General features: G+C 40.5%; 1 protein-coding gene across 1 annotated transcript in view; it reads right to left on the bottom strand.

The window, feature by feature from the left end:
- grin2bb (glutamate receptor, ionotropic, N-methyl D-aspartate 2B, genome duplicate b) overlaps positions 1-18238 on the bottom strand; it is a 122012-nt gene that overhangs the window by 90143 nt on the left and 13631 nt on the right. The window contains exon 4 of the mRNA XM_037763870.1: positions 1945-2646. Coding sequence (XP_037619798.1) covers positions 1945-2646 — 702 coding nt within the window. The remainder of the gene's footprint in view (positions 1-1944; positions 2647-18238) is intronic.

Genomic DNA, 18238 nt, shown 5'->3' with positions numbered 1-18238 from the left:
CGTCCCACAGACTTCCGGTTGAAAGGTCAGCCAAATTAACAGAGAAATCGAGCGATAAAACTACTGTGAGGGATATACGGTGCTCGAAATCCATTCATCTTTGTATTTGACTGAGTTTAGTTTAGTCAGTGAGGCTTATATTGCTAAATAAACGCAACTTCATCATCATTGTCATTGCAGCACGCAGGTTTTGGTTGCTTGGTAACAGCAGGCGTGACAATTTTCTACGCGTTTTTTCGACAAATCATGTGAACAGACCCTAAGACGTTGGAGTATATTGAGGTGTTTCTACTGTTAAATATCTCTTTTTAACTCCTCACCAGCCTCCAGCTGCAGAAAATGTTTGACAAAAAATCTTTACTCAAGGTAAACTTACTAGCTTTAAAAAAAAAACTACTTACGTCTTTCCAAAGTGTCTAACCACATGAAGGTTGAACAAATAAGATAAGATAAGATTAGATAAGATAATAAGAGTCAATTTGCCAAACTACTATTTCAAAGGTCAAGAAAGAACTTTCAGACTCAAATATATTGGACCTTCTCAACCTATAATAAATCTACTAAATACTAAATACAGTATGTTACCGATGCCATTACCCATACCAAAAAACAACTGCAGAGCATCTCTAGTGCACGTCCCATTTTCTCCAAGAGGCAGGTTGCATCAAAAAGCTAACAAAAACCCAACCTCAGCATCGTATGGATTCTGTCATTCTTCTGTAGGACTTAAACACTGCTAAGCCTATTAACACGACATTATTTAAGGATATCATTTCAAAGCTATTGTTCCATTTCTGGATCATAGATTCTCCCTGTGCGGCCTGGTTTGTGCCAAATCTCTTGTATCCCGATCCCACAGAGATGTTTTTTTTGACTTGTTATATACTCTTTTGTTTCACGCTGTGAGTCCTTTCAGAGTTGAGTCGACTCGCTGTCAGGAGCTTCAATATGACGTCAGGCTCACAGAGGAGGTCAATTAACAGCAAAATCAATCAGCAGAGAGCCTGGGTTAGAATGAGAAGCAGCGCCGAGTGGTGGGAGGCTGATTTATCTTTAAAAATAGTGTGAAAGAAAGTTCTCCACTTTTCTCTCCATGTCCTTATTATCTTAAATGAAGCAAAAAACAAACTCATACTAATAATAATAGGGCTGTCAAAGTTAACGCTATAATAACGTGTTAATACAAATTCGTTTTAATGCCACTAATTTCTTTAACGCATTAAGGCAACTTACAATTTTTAGATTGTAGCGGGCTCAGTTTTAAAGCTGGATTGAAGATACTGGCATCATATGAAACTGGAAAACCTAAGAATCCATTGGTACCAATGAAAAATACTAGCTTGTCGGGAAGGAGGTTTAAAACACAATAATAAATATATACATACATTTGCATAAAGCATTTGTCCACTCCCGTGTTGATAAGAATATTAATTACTTGACAAATCTACCTTTAAGATACATTTTGAACAGAAAAAAAATGTGCGATTAATCACGATTAACTATGGACAATCATGCGATTAAATATATAATAATATAAATAATATTTCAATCGATTGACAGCCCTAATCTTAAACAAAACTATTATGACTTTTATGGATGAGTCACCCAAAAAACAAGTTGATTATCTTGGAAATAAATGATTCAGCTATTTGTTTTCTGTCAGCGAATCTTGATTAAAACTGTTGCAGTTAACATGATTTTGCAGGTTCTTGAAGGTGGCTGTTAAATTGAATGCAGAGACCCGCCCGTTTTAAAATATTCTAATATAGAAATCACGTCCAAGAAACATCATTGTAACTATCGCTGGATGAAGAAGCAACAAATAAAAAAAAAAATGTCTATTCCCGCTTCACAATTCACCATCAATATTTGGCCCTGGTGATTGTGCAGTGTGGTCAAATGATTGATGAGTGGTTCACAATTCAATGTTGTTTTTTTTCCTACCTTGGCAGCCATGACCATGGAGGAGCCTCCCCTGATGCCCAGGATGGGGATGTGTGTCTGGGCAGAAATGAAGTCCAGGATCTGAGCGATGGCCTCCTGGTCCGTGTCATCTCCGAACACTACGCCTTGCAGAGAGTTCCTCGTCATTTGCGCACAGATCCGATTGATGATGCTCTTCGGGTCGGTCTCATTCATGGTGACCACCTCGACTTTGGGAGGGTAAGGGATGTGGAGGAAGTCCTCTTTCTCAAGTCCAACCCCCAGGGCTACGTCACTAGAGTTGCCCACCAGGATGACGGCTATACTGAGTGAGTTGATCAGTTTGGGATTGATTGGGGGAAGAGCTGGTATGGCAGGAGAGTACTGAGGAGGGATGACAGCGCCCCTCTGGGTGCCGCCTCCCCTCTGGCCACCTTGTCCCCCTGGGGCACCTCCAGGCCCCGTACCTGGACCTCCAGCCCTGCGAGACGCGCAGATGGGCAAGAGGAGTATGGAGAGGAGGAGCAGAGAGACGGAGAGGGAGAGGAAGGGCAGGGTCAGCCGAGGCTGAGTATAAGGATGATGAGAGGGCTGGTCTGGAGGAGGAGGAGGCGGAGGAGGAGGATGGGGGGAGGAGGAGGGGGAGACGAAGCGCTTGTCCTGAAGACGGGAGGGAGAAGGGTGGAGGCTGACAAGCATTGTGGAGGAGTGTAAATGCCGTCCCTGGAGGGAGAGAGAGGGAAAGAGAAACAGAGAGATGATCAAAATAAAGTGTAAAAACACGAGTCCAACCTCTAAACTTCTTGGTTTAGCATTAGCATATCAGAGATATATCCATATAGGATTGTACCATATGTTGGCTGATAAATGACAAGAAATTGCAGTACAGGAATGGCAAAGACCAGAATAACCATTACACAGTTTGTCCACAGGAGAGCACTGACAACTAGGGTTGTGTAAAAGTGTTCAAACCGGTTTGATATTAAAGGTGCAATGTGTAAGATCTGACCAGAAGTTCAGTTTAAAACATTAAAAAAATGGGAACGGACCTTCAATTTGTGGTTAGCTCGCATTCAGCAAGCACAAACCCCAGCGTCGAGAGTCACAGCGGGCTGTCGCTGGTTCTAACCCGTGTAATGGCAGCAACAGAAAGTTTGCTGATCCTGGGAGGGGGGGTCGGGGCAGTCCCCTGGGATCAGACTCCCAGCACTGCGGTTTGCGCTGGCTGAATTTTACCACTAGGTGTCTCACGTGACATTATAAGTAATTCTCAGGCGGATTTCACTGTTTGTGTGCGGCAGTGGCACTGAAACGGGGGAGATGGAGACCGACAGACAGAAGAACATGGCAGCCTGCTGCGCTGCGCCGCAAAGCTTAGTTAGAATATTACTAAATATTACTTAATATTACTAACCGAAGCTTTGAAACTCAAAAAATGGTATTCGGGACAGCCCTAGTTATATTAAACAACAAAGTTGTAGTTGTAGTTTTTATTCACCGACTAATAAACTGTACACACACTGCTTCTGCTACGTTCCCAGCTATAACGCCACCGACAACCCCACACTCACCGCCACACACGCACGCACGCACGCACGCACGCACGCACGCACGCACGCACGCACGCACGCACGCACGCACGCACGCACGCACACACACACGCACACACACACACACACACACACACACGGTCTGTCGGACACTCGCTAAAGTTACGCCGGGCTGACAGACCTTATGTGTGTGACAATAGTGAGCACGAAGCCACCGGCAACGCTTCAGCTGTGAAAGTAGCACAAACACACACAGGGTTTGTCATTCACTCGCTATCGTTACGCCGGGCAGACACGCAGCTGACAACCTGCTAAACTAAACTAAATGATGCGGTGGAGACTTTGGGAAAGTGGCTGCATGTTGTCTGATAATACACGCAGCACTGTGGCTGCTAACTCTACCAGACGGGTGAACTGGGGACTCAGTTTTGCACATATACTGCAGCTGGCACACCGCTGCATGCAAGGCACTAATCTTCTAAAGTCGGTTAACGGTTAATAATCGGTTAACAAGGGTCAGTTATTATTATAAAAAAATACAGATGACTCAACCCCTTAATTGCCAAACCAAGTGACCCACATAGCCGGGTATCAAACCACACACTGAGAGAGGCCTGTAAGCTCTCATAGAGCATCAAGTGACAACGCCACATCCATTATACTGTGCTGTGACTTCCTTGGAGGAACCCTGTGGCACACATCAAAGACGGAGCGGGAAGGAGATTGCATGTGTGTGTGTGTGCATGTGTGTGTGTGTGTGTGTGTGTGTGTGTGTGTGTGTGTTTTGAGAGAGTCAGGACAGCACTCGGTGCATTTTGACAGATTGACAGCCTCACAGCTTCATGGACTAGCTGCCAGGCTAAGTGACCATTAGACACTCAGACCGGGCTCGACTGAGTCTCTCTCTCTCCTTTTTGTCTCTCTATCTCTCTCTCCCCCTCTCTCCCTCCCACACTACTTTCATTGCTTTTCTCCCTTTTACCCTCCAAACCTGTTTTCTTTCAGTTGTTCCCCCACAACCCTCCGAGATCCCTTCGCTGCTCTTTGAAGTCAACTGCAGACCTATTATTTACTATTATTGCTATTATTTACTGCTCCTCTATTAGCAGCCGTACAAAGAGCAGTGGAGTAGAGTTCAGAGGAGAAATGATGGAGGACAAAAAGAAAATGAGAGAGGAAGAGAGAGGCGGAGGGAAACATGTAAGCAGAGGGAGGTGACAGGCAGGGGAAACACAATTAGTCATAGCCTTATGTGAAAATTGTGGTTTCTTACTCCGTGTGTATGTGTGCGAGTTTATCGGGAGGACAAAATTGGATATATTTTCTGCATAGATAAGGACGTGGAATCTTAATGAGTATATGTTCATGCTCAGATCCTAAATTAGGCACGGAGGAGCACTTTAGGAGAGGGATAAATGAAGGGCAAAGTAAAAGGCTTGTTCCTCGTCTCCGCTCGCACAACATCTTTGCTAATCATTTATTTATCAAGCAGCACCCCGCGTGTTGAGGAGCACCAAATTCAGCACCAAAAGCAAAAGTCTAAAGAAAACAATGCAGAAAGAGAGAAGTTGAAATCTGACGGAGGTAGAAAACGGCAACGGAAAGCGAGGAGTAATCTGTGAAATAGGGCGAGCAGAAAGAGAAAAGGCCCAAAGAGTGTGGAAAATCAGAAGAGGAGGAAATGTGAGCTCCACATTAAAAAAAACTGTTTGTCTAAAAGGTCTAATTACCAGAGGTTTGTCAGGCTTAATTGCAGGTGCACATGCTAATTGTAAACTAGTTGAATTTTCCATGGAGGCGCCACAGTGGAGCCAAGAGAGAGAGAGAGAGAGAGAGAGAGAGAGAAAAGGAGGAGGAGGAAACGAGTGGGAGGAAGGCAGCAGAGAGAAGAGGAGAGAGAAGTGGGGCGAGGGAGAGAATAAATAGAGACATACACAAAAGAGATGGAGGTGGAGGAAGGAACAGCAATAAGAAACCCAGAGAGGAGGGAGGGAGGTGTGGAAGGGCAACACAGCTGAAAAAAAGAAAGATGAAAAGAGGACATGATTAGCACAGGATGATAAAAGAAGAGTCAGGGGTGGGGAGGAGGTTAAAGAAATCTTAAGGTAAAAAAAGGAAAACTCAGCAATGAAGAAGGAAATCATCTCAATCCTCAGTGCGTTGAGGAAAAAAGGATGGAAATTCTGCTAAAGGGCTGATGAATCTACTGAGATGAGGCACCGGAGGGAAACCATGAGAGAAAAATCTTTAAAAATAATGCAAGAAGTGTGACAGTGAACGAGGGAGGAGAGACAGAGACCCATTCGGCGTTTCTGTACAACAGCAGTGCTCGGTTTCCATAGTAACAATTCAAATATGCCTCCACATAACACCCTGATGGACAGGAAGATACACACAACTCGCACTAATTCATGCAGTGCGTGCCCCCTCCTAATAATACACAATTTACTTTTATCCAAGCCGGCGCATATTGCTGCGTCGACTCTCACTGACAAAAATAAAACGCTTGTAACATTGAATAAATAGCACGGTGCCTTCGCACAAAACCGTGTGCACGCACGCCCACGTACACACATGCGAAGTAAGTTAATGCACTCCTGCAGATAGAGATGATCCACTACTCCGCCTTTTAGTGTACCTCACATTAAAAATGAATCTCCAAAAGGGCTACAGGCAAATAAACAGAAATAACACGATGGAGGGAGCGCCCAGGCAGCAAACATGAGCTGCTATCAGACCTACATACAACAACTCCACGCTGTCATTAACAGCGTTTAAATGGAGGGTGTCAAGAGTGGATCATATACTCACAGCATAATAGAACAAAAGTAAACCACCTAACACTGCGAGGCAAAGTTGACATACGAATTTATATGCTCTTGTGCGCCCATTAAAGCACTCACACAGCAATTACAATAACATATGCAGCGCAGGGAAAACATGGATAAGTGGCGCCGAACAGCTACACAAAACACCCACATGTGTGCATTGCTCGTATCCAGTAATTTACTGCAGACGTGACTAACCCCCGGTGCAGATAAAGACACACATGCATGAACACCGAGCTGGTCGTGCAAATGGTTTGAGTGAATGCACTGCAGGTCAAGCACTGTTTGGGTCAGACATCTGAGACCTCCTGATGCGTATATGGCTTTTGTTTTTCCAATATGAGAAGTGCCCTTACATGCACTAAATACACACACACACACTAGGGCTGCAGAATTAATCAAATATTAATCGCAATCACGATTTGGGCTTCCCACGATTAAATGAACATGACCGACTGCCATATTGACGTAAAAATGCTCCACTCTGAAAACTCTGCTGCATAAATGAAGCGCTTCCTAAACTAAAAGCTTGAGATGTACCATCGATCAGCATCTGATTGGAAGTCGGACGGTTTTCAGCGGTCTCATATTCATATATCTGAGATTTTGCCGGTCACACACACACATGTGCAGCCACCACATGATGGTTTTGTGTCGGATCACAGCGGCACAGTCAGTAACGTCACACACACACAACACGTTGTCGGTGTGGAAGTTCTTCAGTGTGAAAAAGACATAAAGCTGCAATTTGTCACAACTGTAAGTCCAAAATAAGACGTGGAGGAACAACCTTAAAAACATTTGGAACAACTCACTTAATCAGACTCTTATTATATTGCAATTCATTCCCATGATGCTGCTCAAAAAAATCAGCGACCAGCTCGTCTGCAGACAGCACAGACAACATTATGGTGCATTCAAGCTCTACTCAGTAAAAATGGACGATGCTAAATTATAAGGCTATCATGATGCGTTCAAATATAATCTTGTAAAATGTAGTTTTTGGTGAGTAAGTTGAATTAATACAGATGTTTTCACAGCAATATAAAATAGATATTAGAGAGAGAAATATGATCTCTTTAACTTCCTAACACTAGCTCTAAGCAGCTTATAACATATAATTAGAACTACTAAAGCCAAGATTTTTTTTAATCAAAGTAAATATTTAAATAAAAATACAATCATTAATTGCCTAATCATTTGAATTGTGTGTTTATGCAAATAAGCACTATAGATGAGTTTTTAGCACAACATGGAAGTGAAAGCAGCACTCTGTTTTTTTTAAATGTGAAATTGCAATACAAAATATTTTGTCCCTAAAATCTATGAATAATCAAGATAATAATCGTGATCTCAATATTGATAAAAAATAATCGTGCTTATCATTTTGGCCATAATAGTGCAGCCCTAACACACACACACACAATCAGGTTCATGTGCATACAGCAGGCTCTGGGTTGAGCCGGATCATGCCAATAAGACAGAGGCGTCAGTCATAACGCACTTAACATTTACAAAGAGCATTGATCACAGAAGTCTGTCAAATGGCACAAGCCACCAATAGAATAACCAGAGCTGCTTGAAACGCGCAACTGCACGCGCTCACACTCGTGGACTTCCAATAGGCCAATAAAGAGTCGACACGGATCAATCAAGCCACGAACCGTGTGCCTCGATCAACTCGTCCTCCACAGTAATGAATATGTGTGGACTTTAACGGTCAGATGTTTTTCCTGAATATTGCCGGGGATTACAGACAATAGTGTTTATACTGCAGAGGCTTGAAGCAGCAGCCTGAGAGACATTAAAACTGAATCTGCCACGCTATTTAAAACACACGTAGGCCATCATTATCAGGCTCCACTATATCCCTTGAGACTTGATGGTGGTGGGCTGCGCTGTATAGCATTTGAAAGGCATTGTGGATAACATAAGCTGACAGGCATATCTATTAAGGAGCCCATTTACATTCAGTGGGTGGTCAGTTACAGGTAAGAGTGGTACTTTTGTCATCTCCACTAAAGCACACTCTACATCAGACATGATGTATAAATATAAACAAATCATACGAAACAGTGTGCTTTAATAAATTATAAAAATGCATGTTGGCACTACTATAGATTCAATGTATGCGTACAATGTGACCTGACAAGCGTAAAAAACAGAACAATCTTTGGAAATTGAATGTTTTCATTTCATTCATAGATCTAGATATCCCCTGGAGAGACGCCACAGCAGCTGACAATGTTTGACATTTCTGTTTACTGTTACATATCCAATATATCATAAATAATTCAAAAATGTACTTTATTTTACTAACTAGAGACTGGTTTTTCCTACACATCTACCCAACATGTTTCCTATGACAAATGCTTTGTGGGTATAAGACTCCAACTATTTCTGTTTTTTATTTAAAAAGAGGCAAACAAGTGACAAAATAAGGGCATTATCTGGTGTTAGCATGAGATTTATAATAGTCCTAGCTAGCGCTGTCAAAGTTAACGTGATAATAACGCGTTAGCGAAGATTTGTTTTAACGCCACTAGTTTCTTTAACGCATTAACGCAATCGATCTTCCGGAGGTTGTACCGGGCTCAGTTGGCATCATATGAAATTAAAACGGAAACCTAAGGAATCCATTGGTGCCAACCACGTCATACTAGCGTGTTCGAAGGAAGTTAAACAACGATCCAAACTTGCTAAATTTTGGTGAGGAAAAACTGGCATGGCCATTTTCAATGGGGTCCTTTGACCTCTGACCTCAAGACATGTGAATGAAAATGGGTTCTATGGGTACCCACGAGTCTCCCCTTTACAGACATGCCCACTTTATGATAATCACATGCAATTTGGGGCAAGTCATAGTCAAGTCAGCACACTGACACACTGACAGCTGTTGTTGCCTGTTGGGCTGCAGTTTACCATGTTATGATTTGAGCATATTTTTATGCTAAATGCAGTACCTGTGAGGGTTTCTGGACAATATTTGTCATTGTTTTGTTAATTGATTTCCAATAATAAATATATACATACATTTGTGTAAAGCAAGCATACAGTAGTTGCCCACTTCCATGTTGATACGAGTATTAAATACTTGACAAATCTCACCTTAAAGTACATTTGAACAGATACAATGTGCGATTAATTTGCGACAATCATGTAATTAATTGCGATTAAATATTTTAATCAATTGACAGCCCTAATCCGAGCGTAAAATGGTGTGAGGTCTTTATAATCAACATCTGTCCAGCTGTAGGGCCCTTTTAAAAACAACACACCTGACCTAAACTAACCTAAATATCACAGCAGCAAATGTCTCACACATGTCAGAGTCCAGATGGGCCTTGAAAACACAGTAAGAAGCTGCTATTGAAAATTTGATGCAGTTGACCTCTGCATACAATAAAAGGGAGCAGAGAAAAAGAAAATCAATTTTTGACATTTACATTTTGTTTACTCTGGGTTCAAGCAAAAACATTCTGTTATATCTGTAGCTGTGACAAAAAAATAGTGAGAGATGAAGAGATTTAAGCTCTCACTTATTCAAGAATGAATCAAAATCCTGCTGGTGGTGAGTGCACAGCCAAATGTACTTAGTATTCAAGTCAGCTGCACCAAAAAAGACTGGTGATTTTTTTGGTGAATGACGCTCTGATCAGTCAGTCTGAGCTGTGTGTCGTTGTGTTCAGGTAATCAGACACCATGCAGCTATAATGACTCCCCTGCAGGGGAGGAGGAAGTCAACAAAAGTTCTATTTACATCCTCTGTAATTATTCAATTCACTCTCAGAAAGTCAACTGTCACTGTGAGTTCAAGGTTTGCTGCAAAATATACTGACTCTCCACTATAATGTCCTAGTCAGAACTGAATAAAAAATATACTATACTGCTGTTGAACACGGCATCACATGTAAGTGATGCAAGTGGTGTTATTCTGTACTTTATACCACATATTTCTTATCAACAAAGACATAAAACAATGTGTTAGCAGGTGTTCAGACCAAAAACAGCTATGAAATATGATCCAGACAGACACATTTGAGTAACAGATCCTTGAGTTTCAAAGACTTATCAGAGCCAAAGCACTACACAGGGATTCATAATACTCTTAGACAGAATTTAACAACTCAAGAAAATGATTATGGCTGCAATCATTTTATCTTTCATCGGATGATGTTGCGTCACGGTCCGGCAAAAGCTGAGCCAACTTTTCTTCTAGACGACCCTATGTTTTCTTCTCTACTGTCCACATTCAGATGAATGAGGGGGCTTCTTTTTCACACAGGGCTTACTGTAAATCAATCTGAAAGAGGACTTAGTATGTCTCTCAATACTTTCCAATTTTCCCACCTTGTCTGTGGCTGTTAGCACCAAGCCCATTTGTTCCCACTGAGGATGTAAATCTTTAAAAATGGCTCATAAGTATCTAGTTTCAAAAATGCTCTGTAATTTCCACAAAAAAAAAACAGATGGTTACTAAAGTTTTTAGCAAAAGTTAGTCAAACATTTGTAAATAGAGCATATGTTGGGGACTATTTTCAGCTGTGGATTGACACACATTTGGTGGCCTTGTGAGTATTGACGGCAGCAGGACAGTCATTTTTAGATCAACTAGAAATAAACTCCTATTTTCATCGTAACGGAGGAACACGTCACCCACTGCAACAGTGTGCCTATTTGTTTTTAATAGTTTTTTGAACAACAATGGTAGAATAAACTATATCAGGCTTTTGCTACGCAGAAGATTCTCTTGTTTTGGTCTTATCGTGGGATTTACTGCCAGTGAGAAAAATATAGAATATCTCCCACTTTATCTTTTAAATCACGCTGATTCTTTTGGACGCTTATAGATTATTAATTTAGTAACAGGGTGGGATGAGAGAGTGCTGAGGGAAAAACACAGGAAGATGGAGATACTGGAATAGAATTAGCAGCAAAGCAGAGTAGGCAAAAGAAAACAGACACGGGGAATATAACGTACACACAAACGTGATAGCATTTGAGTAATCTTCTAATACAGTCTTCTCTATTGAATAATCTGTCACCTTGCTGCCGCCTGGAAGAAGGGCCAGAATGGCAGAAAAAAAAAATCACTAGTTTATTTAAGAGGGTCTTGGGTGTATTAAGTGCACTTTAGTCTGGTCAAGAATCCTCTCTCTGCTAATTGCATTTATAATGAGACGCACTATGGATCTCTCTACTGTCGTATCCAAGCTGCTTCAGCTCTCTAAATAACATTATATGGTCTCTTCATCAGAGGCAAATAAACTGACCGAGACAGAGAGCACTGCGAGCGCACACACATACACATGACCGCACCAGTGCAATACATACACACGCAAATATACACAACTAAATATACACATTCAGAGGCACGGGGATGAAGAAAAACGCAGGATTGAGAGTCAAGATCCATCTATCCTCGGGGGTCTTCATTACCTCATTGAAGCCATTTATTCCACCGAGGTTATGTCTCCTGCTCTGGACTTAATTTAGCAGCAAAGTGACGTGTCCCTCGCTGCAGCAACACAGCCTGGACCACCACTACACAGTGCATGTAGACCTATGTATCGTGAATGTTGTTACAATATGTCACAAGAGTCCATACTACAGGTTTCCAGCCTGTTTTTTTCCTTTTCTAAAGGGTATCATAACTCACTCTGATACAATACGTTACCCCTTTATATCTGAGGCAGCACAGCCTATAAAGAGTCGGTCACAAGCTCTCTTCAGCCTCAGCCGATAATGTATTTTCTTTCAGTGGCCTTTCTGAAAAGCTGAAACATGATGCTGGAGTTTTCTATCCTCATTCTAAGCCAATTTGGTATCTACTACTTTACTGGTGGCATTCAACAGCTACAGCTCTCTTGAGGTTTTGATAGCATGCCTGTGGCGCCTCGGTCTCACGAGAGTAGTTGTAATGAAAGACCTGCTATCCACTTTGTCTGTTTTATAATTCCTGTTAATTACCTCTGTAGTTCCCCACGAGGCGCCCTTACACCTCTGCCTACAAGCAAGCCCTCTGTGTCAGGACATGTCATTTTGTTGAAATAATTTCACCAATTTATTTATTTAATCTTAAGTAGGGCTGTCAATCGATTAAAATATTTAATCATGATTAACCGTTAGATTGTCCATGATTAATCGCGATTAATCGCAAATGAATCACACATTTTTGTATCTGTTTAAAATGTACCTTAAAGAGAGATTTGTCAAGTATTTAATACTCTTATCAACATGGGAGTGGGCAAATATACTTGCTTTATGCAAATGTATGTATATATTTTTTACTGGAAATCAAATAACAACACAAAACAATGACAAATATTGTCCAGAAACCCTCACAGGTACTGCATTTAGCATAGAAAATATGCTCAAATCATAGCATGGCAAACTGCAGCTCAACAGGCAACAACAGCTGTCAGCGTGTCAGTGTGCTGACTCGACTATGACTATTTTCTTTCACATATCTTGAGGTCAGAGGTCAAGGGACCCCTTTGAAAATGACCATGCCAGTTTTTCTTTTTTTTTAGCGTTTTTTAGCCTCTTACGCGACCAGCTAATATGACATGGTTGGTTAACAATGGATTCATTAAGTTTTCTAGTTTCATATGATACCAGTATCTTCACTCTAGCTTTAAAACTGAGCCCGCTACAACCTCCTCGAAAGATCGATTGCATTAATGCCTTAAAGAAATTAGTGGTAATTTGCGTTAACTTTGCCCTAATCCTAAAACATAATAACCCCTCTGTCTGCTAGTCACCAACCAAACAACATCCAGAAAACATCTGCTCTGACTTGGAGCCCAGTTTTCAGGAGGTAAACAAAGACACATTCCTGTTCTTGAAATGCGCTCCGTCCATTAGTTTGGTATTTTTGTGTCCTGCAGAGTGTGCATGGCACAAAAACGGTAATTCAAATAAGGTATTTTGTGATTTTTTGGACCAAGTCTGTTTTCAACACAACAGCTCATCATCACATCTTATCGTGATATTTTGATGATTCAAAATGATACAGAATAAAGTTGAATAAATATTACAATATATGTTATCGTCCAATCAGTGGATATATTTTGTCCTGCATCACAAATGAAAAATGTTACCATACTACAGATTCCAGTAAAGTCTGTACCGAGTAAAGATTAATGAAACATGTTTACCAGTATTTGTGCATCCACAACAACAAAGTATGTATCATTATGTATAGAAAACATGGTGACCAACATAGTCTGGCTTTAGCTACATATTTGTGCCGCTGTATATTCCTCTATTTTCTCTGACTCTGCCAGACAACTACATGATTTTCCTACTTGGAGAACCTGGTTTGCACTCTCCTCTCCGTCGGGTGAGCCAAGCATACAAAGCAGCATTATAATCTGCATGGCTGTTTAAAAAGGTGTGACAAGTAATGTGACTGGCTGAGCATTAATTATGAATAGTTACCACACCTTCCTATTTATATTCCATTTAAACCAACCCATTGTGTGCACAGCTTGATGTCTTTAAACAGAAATAGCAAATTTGTTCAGTTATGGTTTTATTGACTTTGAGCATGTGACTAATGCTGATTTATAAGGTTAAAAAAAAGAAAAAAAAAATAATTTCCTAAATTGTTAAGTGCAGTTTTCTACGATTATATACAGTATTTTATAAGTATTATTTTTTTTATTATTTATTACTTATTTAATTTACATCACTTAACATTCACGTCTATAAAACAAGCTCAATTGAATCATAGACTGTTTAAAATATGGACGTAATCTCCGTGATGTTGCCCATAGGTTTCTGAAGAGCAGTTGTGAAGCTCAACATGAGTGGCTCCGGCCGTCGCCATCTTTGCGGTGACGACACAGCTAATCCAAAAATAGGCAAATAGGTGGATCATTGGTGAAGCTGAGGCGCAGCGCAGTAAATAGCTAGCAGCTAAAAGAGGCCACACCCTCAATTATGCAGAACTTTAAGCCTTGATATAATTTAAACAGATGAGTTGTATAAGAATTCACCTCCCGTACAGTTGTAGTTGATATAGAGACCAAACCTGTTTTTGTACCAGGCTGTAAACATGTTTATTTCTGCTGTAAAGTTGGGCATTTTAACATGAGGGTCTATGGGGATTGACTCGCTTTTGGACCCTCAAGTGGTCATTTGAAGAACTGCAGTTTTTTGGCACTTCCCCGTTGGCTTCATTTCTCAGCATCGGAGGTTGCTGCCTAAATAAAATACATGAAACTGAGCACCTGAGCACAAGAGTTGTTTATCTGGACTGAATCAACGTCTCTACACAGCAGCTGGTCCCGGTTTCTCCACTCTTCATCAAGTCTCACAGATTATTAGCTGATGAAATCACTAACAATCTCATTCATTATCATCACGGCCTTACAAGATTATAGGAGCAGTGAATCATGCTATGATTTGCATTTAAATCTAAGTGGATCTACTGATACTATGGACTGCTTCCTCTAAAAAAAAATGTAAGGTTTGTTGCTGATAAACTGAGATTTACAATTGATTACATCCTCGACTTGTCAGTGATCGTCTCGTAAAATTCCTCAAGGTTTTGATGAAGAATTCAGTTCCAACTTTTTCAATTTTGTCAGAGATTCACATGATTATGCAACAAGACTGGGAGCTGAACTAATGTTTATCAGTTGATAATGTATGTAAACGGGGTTACAGACAGTCCAGCACAACACCACTGCAACCCCAATAATAGACACACAGTTTATTAATCACAGTGTCAATCAAACCTGATCATTATTGTCTTTGTAAATGTAGAATTCATGGCTGAGCTGTTGTATTGGGTTGCATTATTTTACAGGTTTTACAATAAAGTGGCCACTGCATGTGTGTGTGTCAGGACTGGGTGTTTGCAGTTTATTATTGTCAAATAAATCTGTCTAGCAAGCGATTTACAGTATCTACTTCAGAATACTACTAGTTTTGCTTTCTTGTCACCTACTGTGTTTGTCAGTAGGTAGAGTGTAAAATCATATTACAGCCTAATATCCACATATTCTTCACATGAACATTAAGTACTACACTGCCAACTAAATTCAAATCAAACTAACGTCTCTTCCCAACATACGGTGACCGAGCGAACTCTGGCAAATGGAGCGCGAAAAATAGTCCAGATGTACTACGAGCGATGTCACTCTCTATTACATAATGTAGATAGAGTGATATTGATTAACTGTCAGTTACTGTCAGTGAAATGTAAAATAGTTTGGAGGTGTGTAAAACGCATAAATAGAGCCAGGGCGAGCGTTTTTTCAAACAAGCGACACGTCGCTGACGCACAACTTAGGAGCAGGTTAGGTCATCTTCATCGGGAGAAACTGAAACAATCTGATGTTCGCTCGTTCGCATCGCTTACAGATAGGAAGAGGTATGAGGCTGCAACAAATGATTGGGTAACACTTCATTTTAAAAGGTCCACAAATTTCATGGTAATTAGGTGATAATTAGCAAGTAACCTATTTGAAATTTCTTTGGAATTACTGCCAAATTACCCCAATATTTACCTCAAAATGTATCGAAAATTACTTTATTATAAACATTATTTCATAATTATATGCTGAAATTTCATATAATCGTTGAGATAGGGCCCTTGGGCTTGAGAAGCGGCTGTGTGCTGCTCTTTATCGGAGGTGGAAAACCAAAACTAATAGAAGACACTTCTGATCAGGAAAAAATCTCACCATTGTGTGACTTACTGTCTACACAAATGAAACCTGGTAGCTAATGTAATGATTCAGGGAGTATTTTAAGAAATTTCAAATAAGTTATTTGCCAATTATCATATATTTACCAGCAGATATGGAAATAAAGCATATCAATTAACTTTGTATTCTTTTCCTGGAAATTAATTAAATTAATTACCAGCTATTGGGAAATATAGGGAATATAGTTATTAAATAATGTTTATAATAGAGTAATTTTTGATACATTTTGAGCTAAATATTGGGGTAATTTGGCAGTAATTCCAAAGAAATTTCAGATAGGTTACTTGCTAATTATCACCTAATTACAATGAAATTTACAGACCTGTAAAATGAAGTGTTACCGATGATTGTTTTCATTATTGATTGATCTGATGGTTATTTTCTCGATTATCGAGAAAAATATTCAATTTACAAGGATATCAAAACAGATAAGCTTGAACTAGGTAATAATGGATATTTTTGCTTGAAAAATGACTTAAATTATCACCAAAATAGTTGCCATCCAACCAGAGCCTGGAGCATTTATTTCAAGATCCAATCACAACTAATCCTACACAAATAAATCTGAGTAACACAAGCCCACACACTCCCCTCCACTTAGGCCTAAATGTGGCAGACACATGGTTACATGCCCTCTTTCTCTCTTTCCTCACCTTCCAATTTACCCCCTGAGAGGTTTGCTCTACCTTTCAGCCTCTCCTCTGTCTCACTGATCACCTGTTTGTCTGCTTCGTTAGAAATAAATAAAAAAAAGTCACTGATAACTGCAGCTCTTCCACAGCTGAGCTAGTGTTGTTCCTTCATGTTGAAGTCTGTGTATGTGGAGGGGCAATTTACTCCTCACCTCGGCAGATGTCTGCTCTCCAAACCCACTCCGAAGTCTCAAGTCACCGCTAATTAATTGACAAGTTGCCCCCACTGAGGGTCAAATGGAGACAGATTCATTGACACTTGGAACGGGTTAGCAAACACAGCCACTGGGGATGTCAAATGGCTGCCACCTGCTAATAACGCTGCAAAAAGGTTGTGAAATATCAACAAGACAAAATCTGGTTTTGACATCTCAGTTTTTCTAATGGTTCCCTTACAAAAGATAGAAATGAAAACAATAACTTCACCCTTACCTCCAACAGGTATTATTACTGGTGCATGGCTGTTTACACAGATGAATTACTTTGCCAACAAGATCCGAACCTGTCAAGATTTCCTGCTCATTAAAGTAAACTATCTCTGTTGATGAGTGGCATCACACAGACCTATTTCTTCTTCTAAGTATTTTTTTGTCCTTCTTCTTTCTCTTGTCATTTCCCTCTCTCTCTCTCTCTCTCTCTCTCTCTTTGAAGACATAATTATCATCTTATCATCCCCTCCAAGCAAAGCTATCAGCATAAGATGATTTCTTATGAGTCCTGATGTCTGTTTCTTGTGGGCCTTTTGAGGACAGTATCATCAAATATTACTCAATCTCATTCAGCTATCAAACACTCCATCAGCTCCTCTCATCTCCGCACCTCGACCCTTTTCCCAGCCAGTAGATCTTGTCTTTTGTTCTATCGGTCCCTTTCATCCGTCTGAAAAATGATGTGAATTACCGCCTCGTGGTTGTATGGCTCCCCCAAAACAGTCAGGTTGCAGTTTACAGCCACGTCTGTCCAAAATGTCACCATTTCATGATTTTATTGTATTAGACATTTCTGTGAAATTGTCATAATTAGCACATGAATTCTTGAGTTATGGCCAAAAACGTGTTTTTGTGTTTTTGTTTTGTTTTGTACCTTTAACCACCCAAATCTAATCAGGTCATCCTTGAGTTCAGGTGGAAGTTTGGGCCAAATTTAAAGAAATTCCCTCAAGGCGTTCCCAGATATCGCATTCACGAGAATGGGACGTACATACTAGGGATGCTAATTTAGAATTTTTTTTCTAACCGTTAACCGACCCTCGTTGACCGATTATTAACCGTTAACTGACAAGATTAGTGCGTTTTATGCAGCGGTGTTGTGGTTTTAGTGCCCAATAAGCCGCCCAGCTGCAAGCCGATGCACAAACAGGTTAAATCCATCATTTATCATCAGCTGTAGTGTATGTTCAAAACAGACAACTGAGCCCCAGTTCACCCGTCAGGGAGAGTTAGCAGCCACGATGCTGCGAGTATTGTCGTGGACACAAGCAGCCACTTTCCAGTAAAAGTCTCCACCGCATCATTTTGTTTAGT

The sequence above is a fragment of the Sebastes umbrosus genome, chromosome 3, assembly GCF_015220745.1.
Source record: "Sebastes umbrosus isolate fSebUmb1 chromosome 3, fSebUmb1.pri, whole genome shotgun sequence".
Classification (NCBI taxonomy): domain Eukaryota; kingdom Metazoa; phylum Chordata; class Actinopteri; order Perciformes; family Sebastidae; genus Sebastes; species Sebastes umbrosus.
Note: the sequence above shows the minus strand (reverse complement) of the source record. Positions and strands in the feature narration are given on the sequence as shown.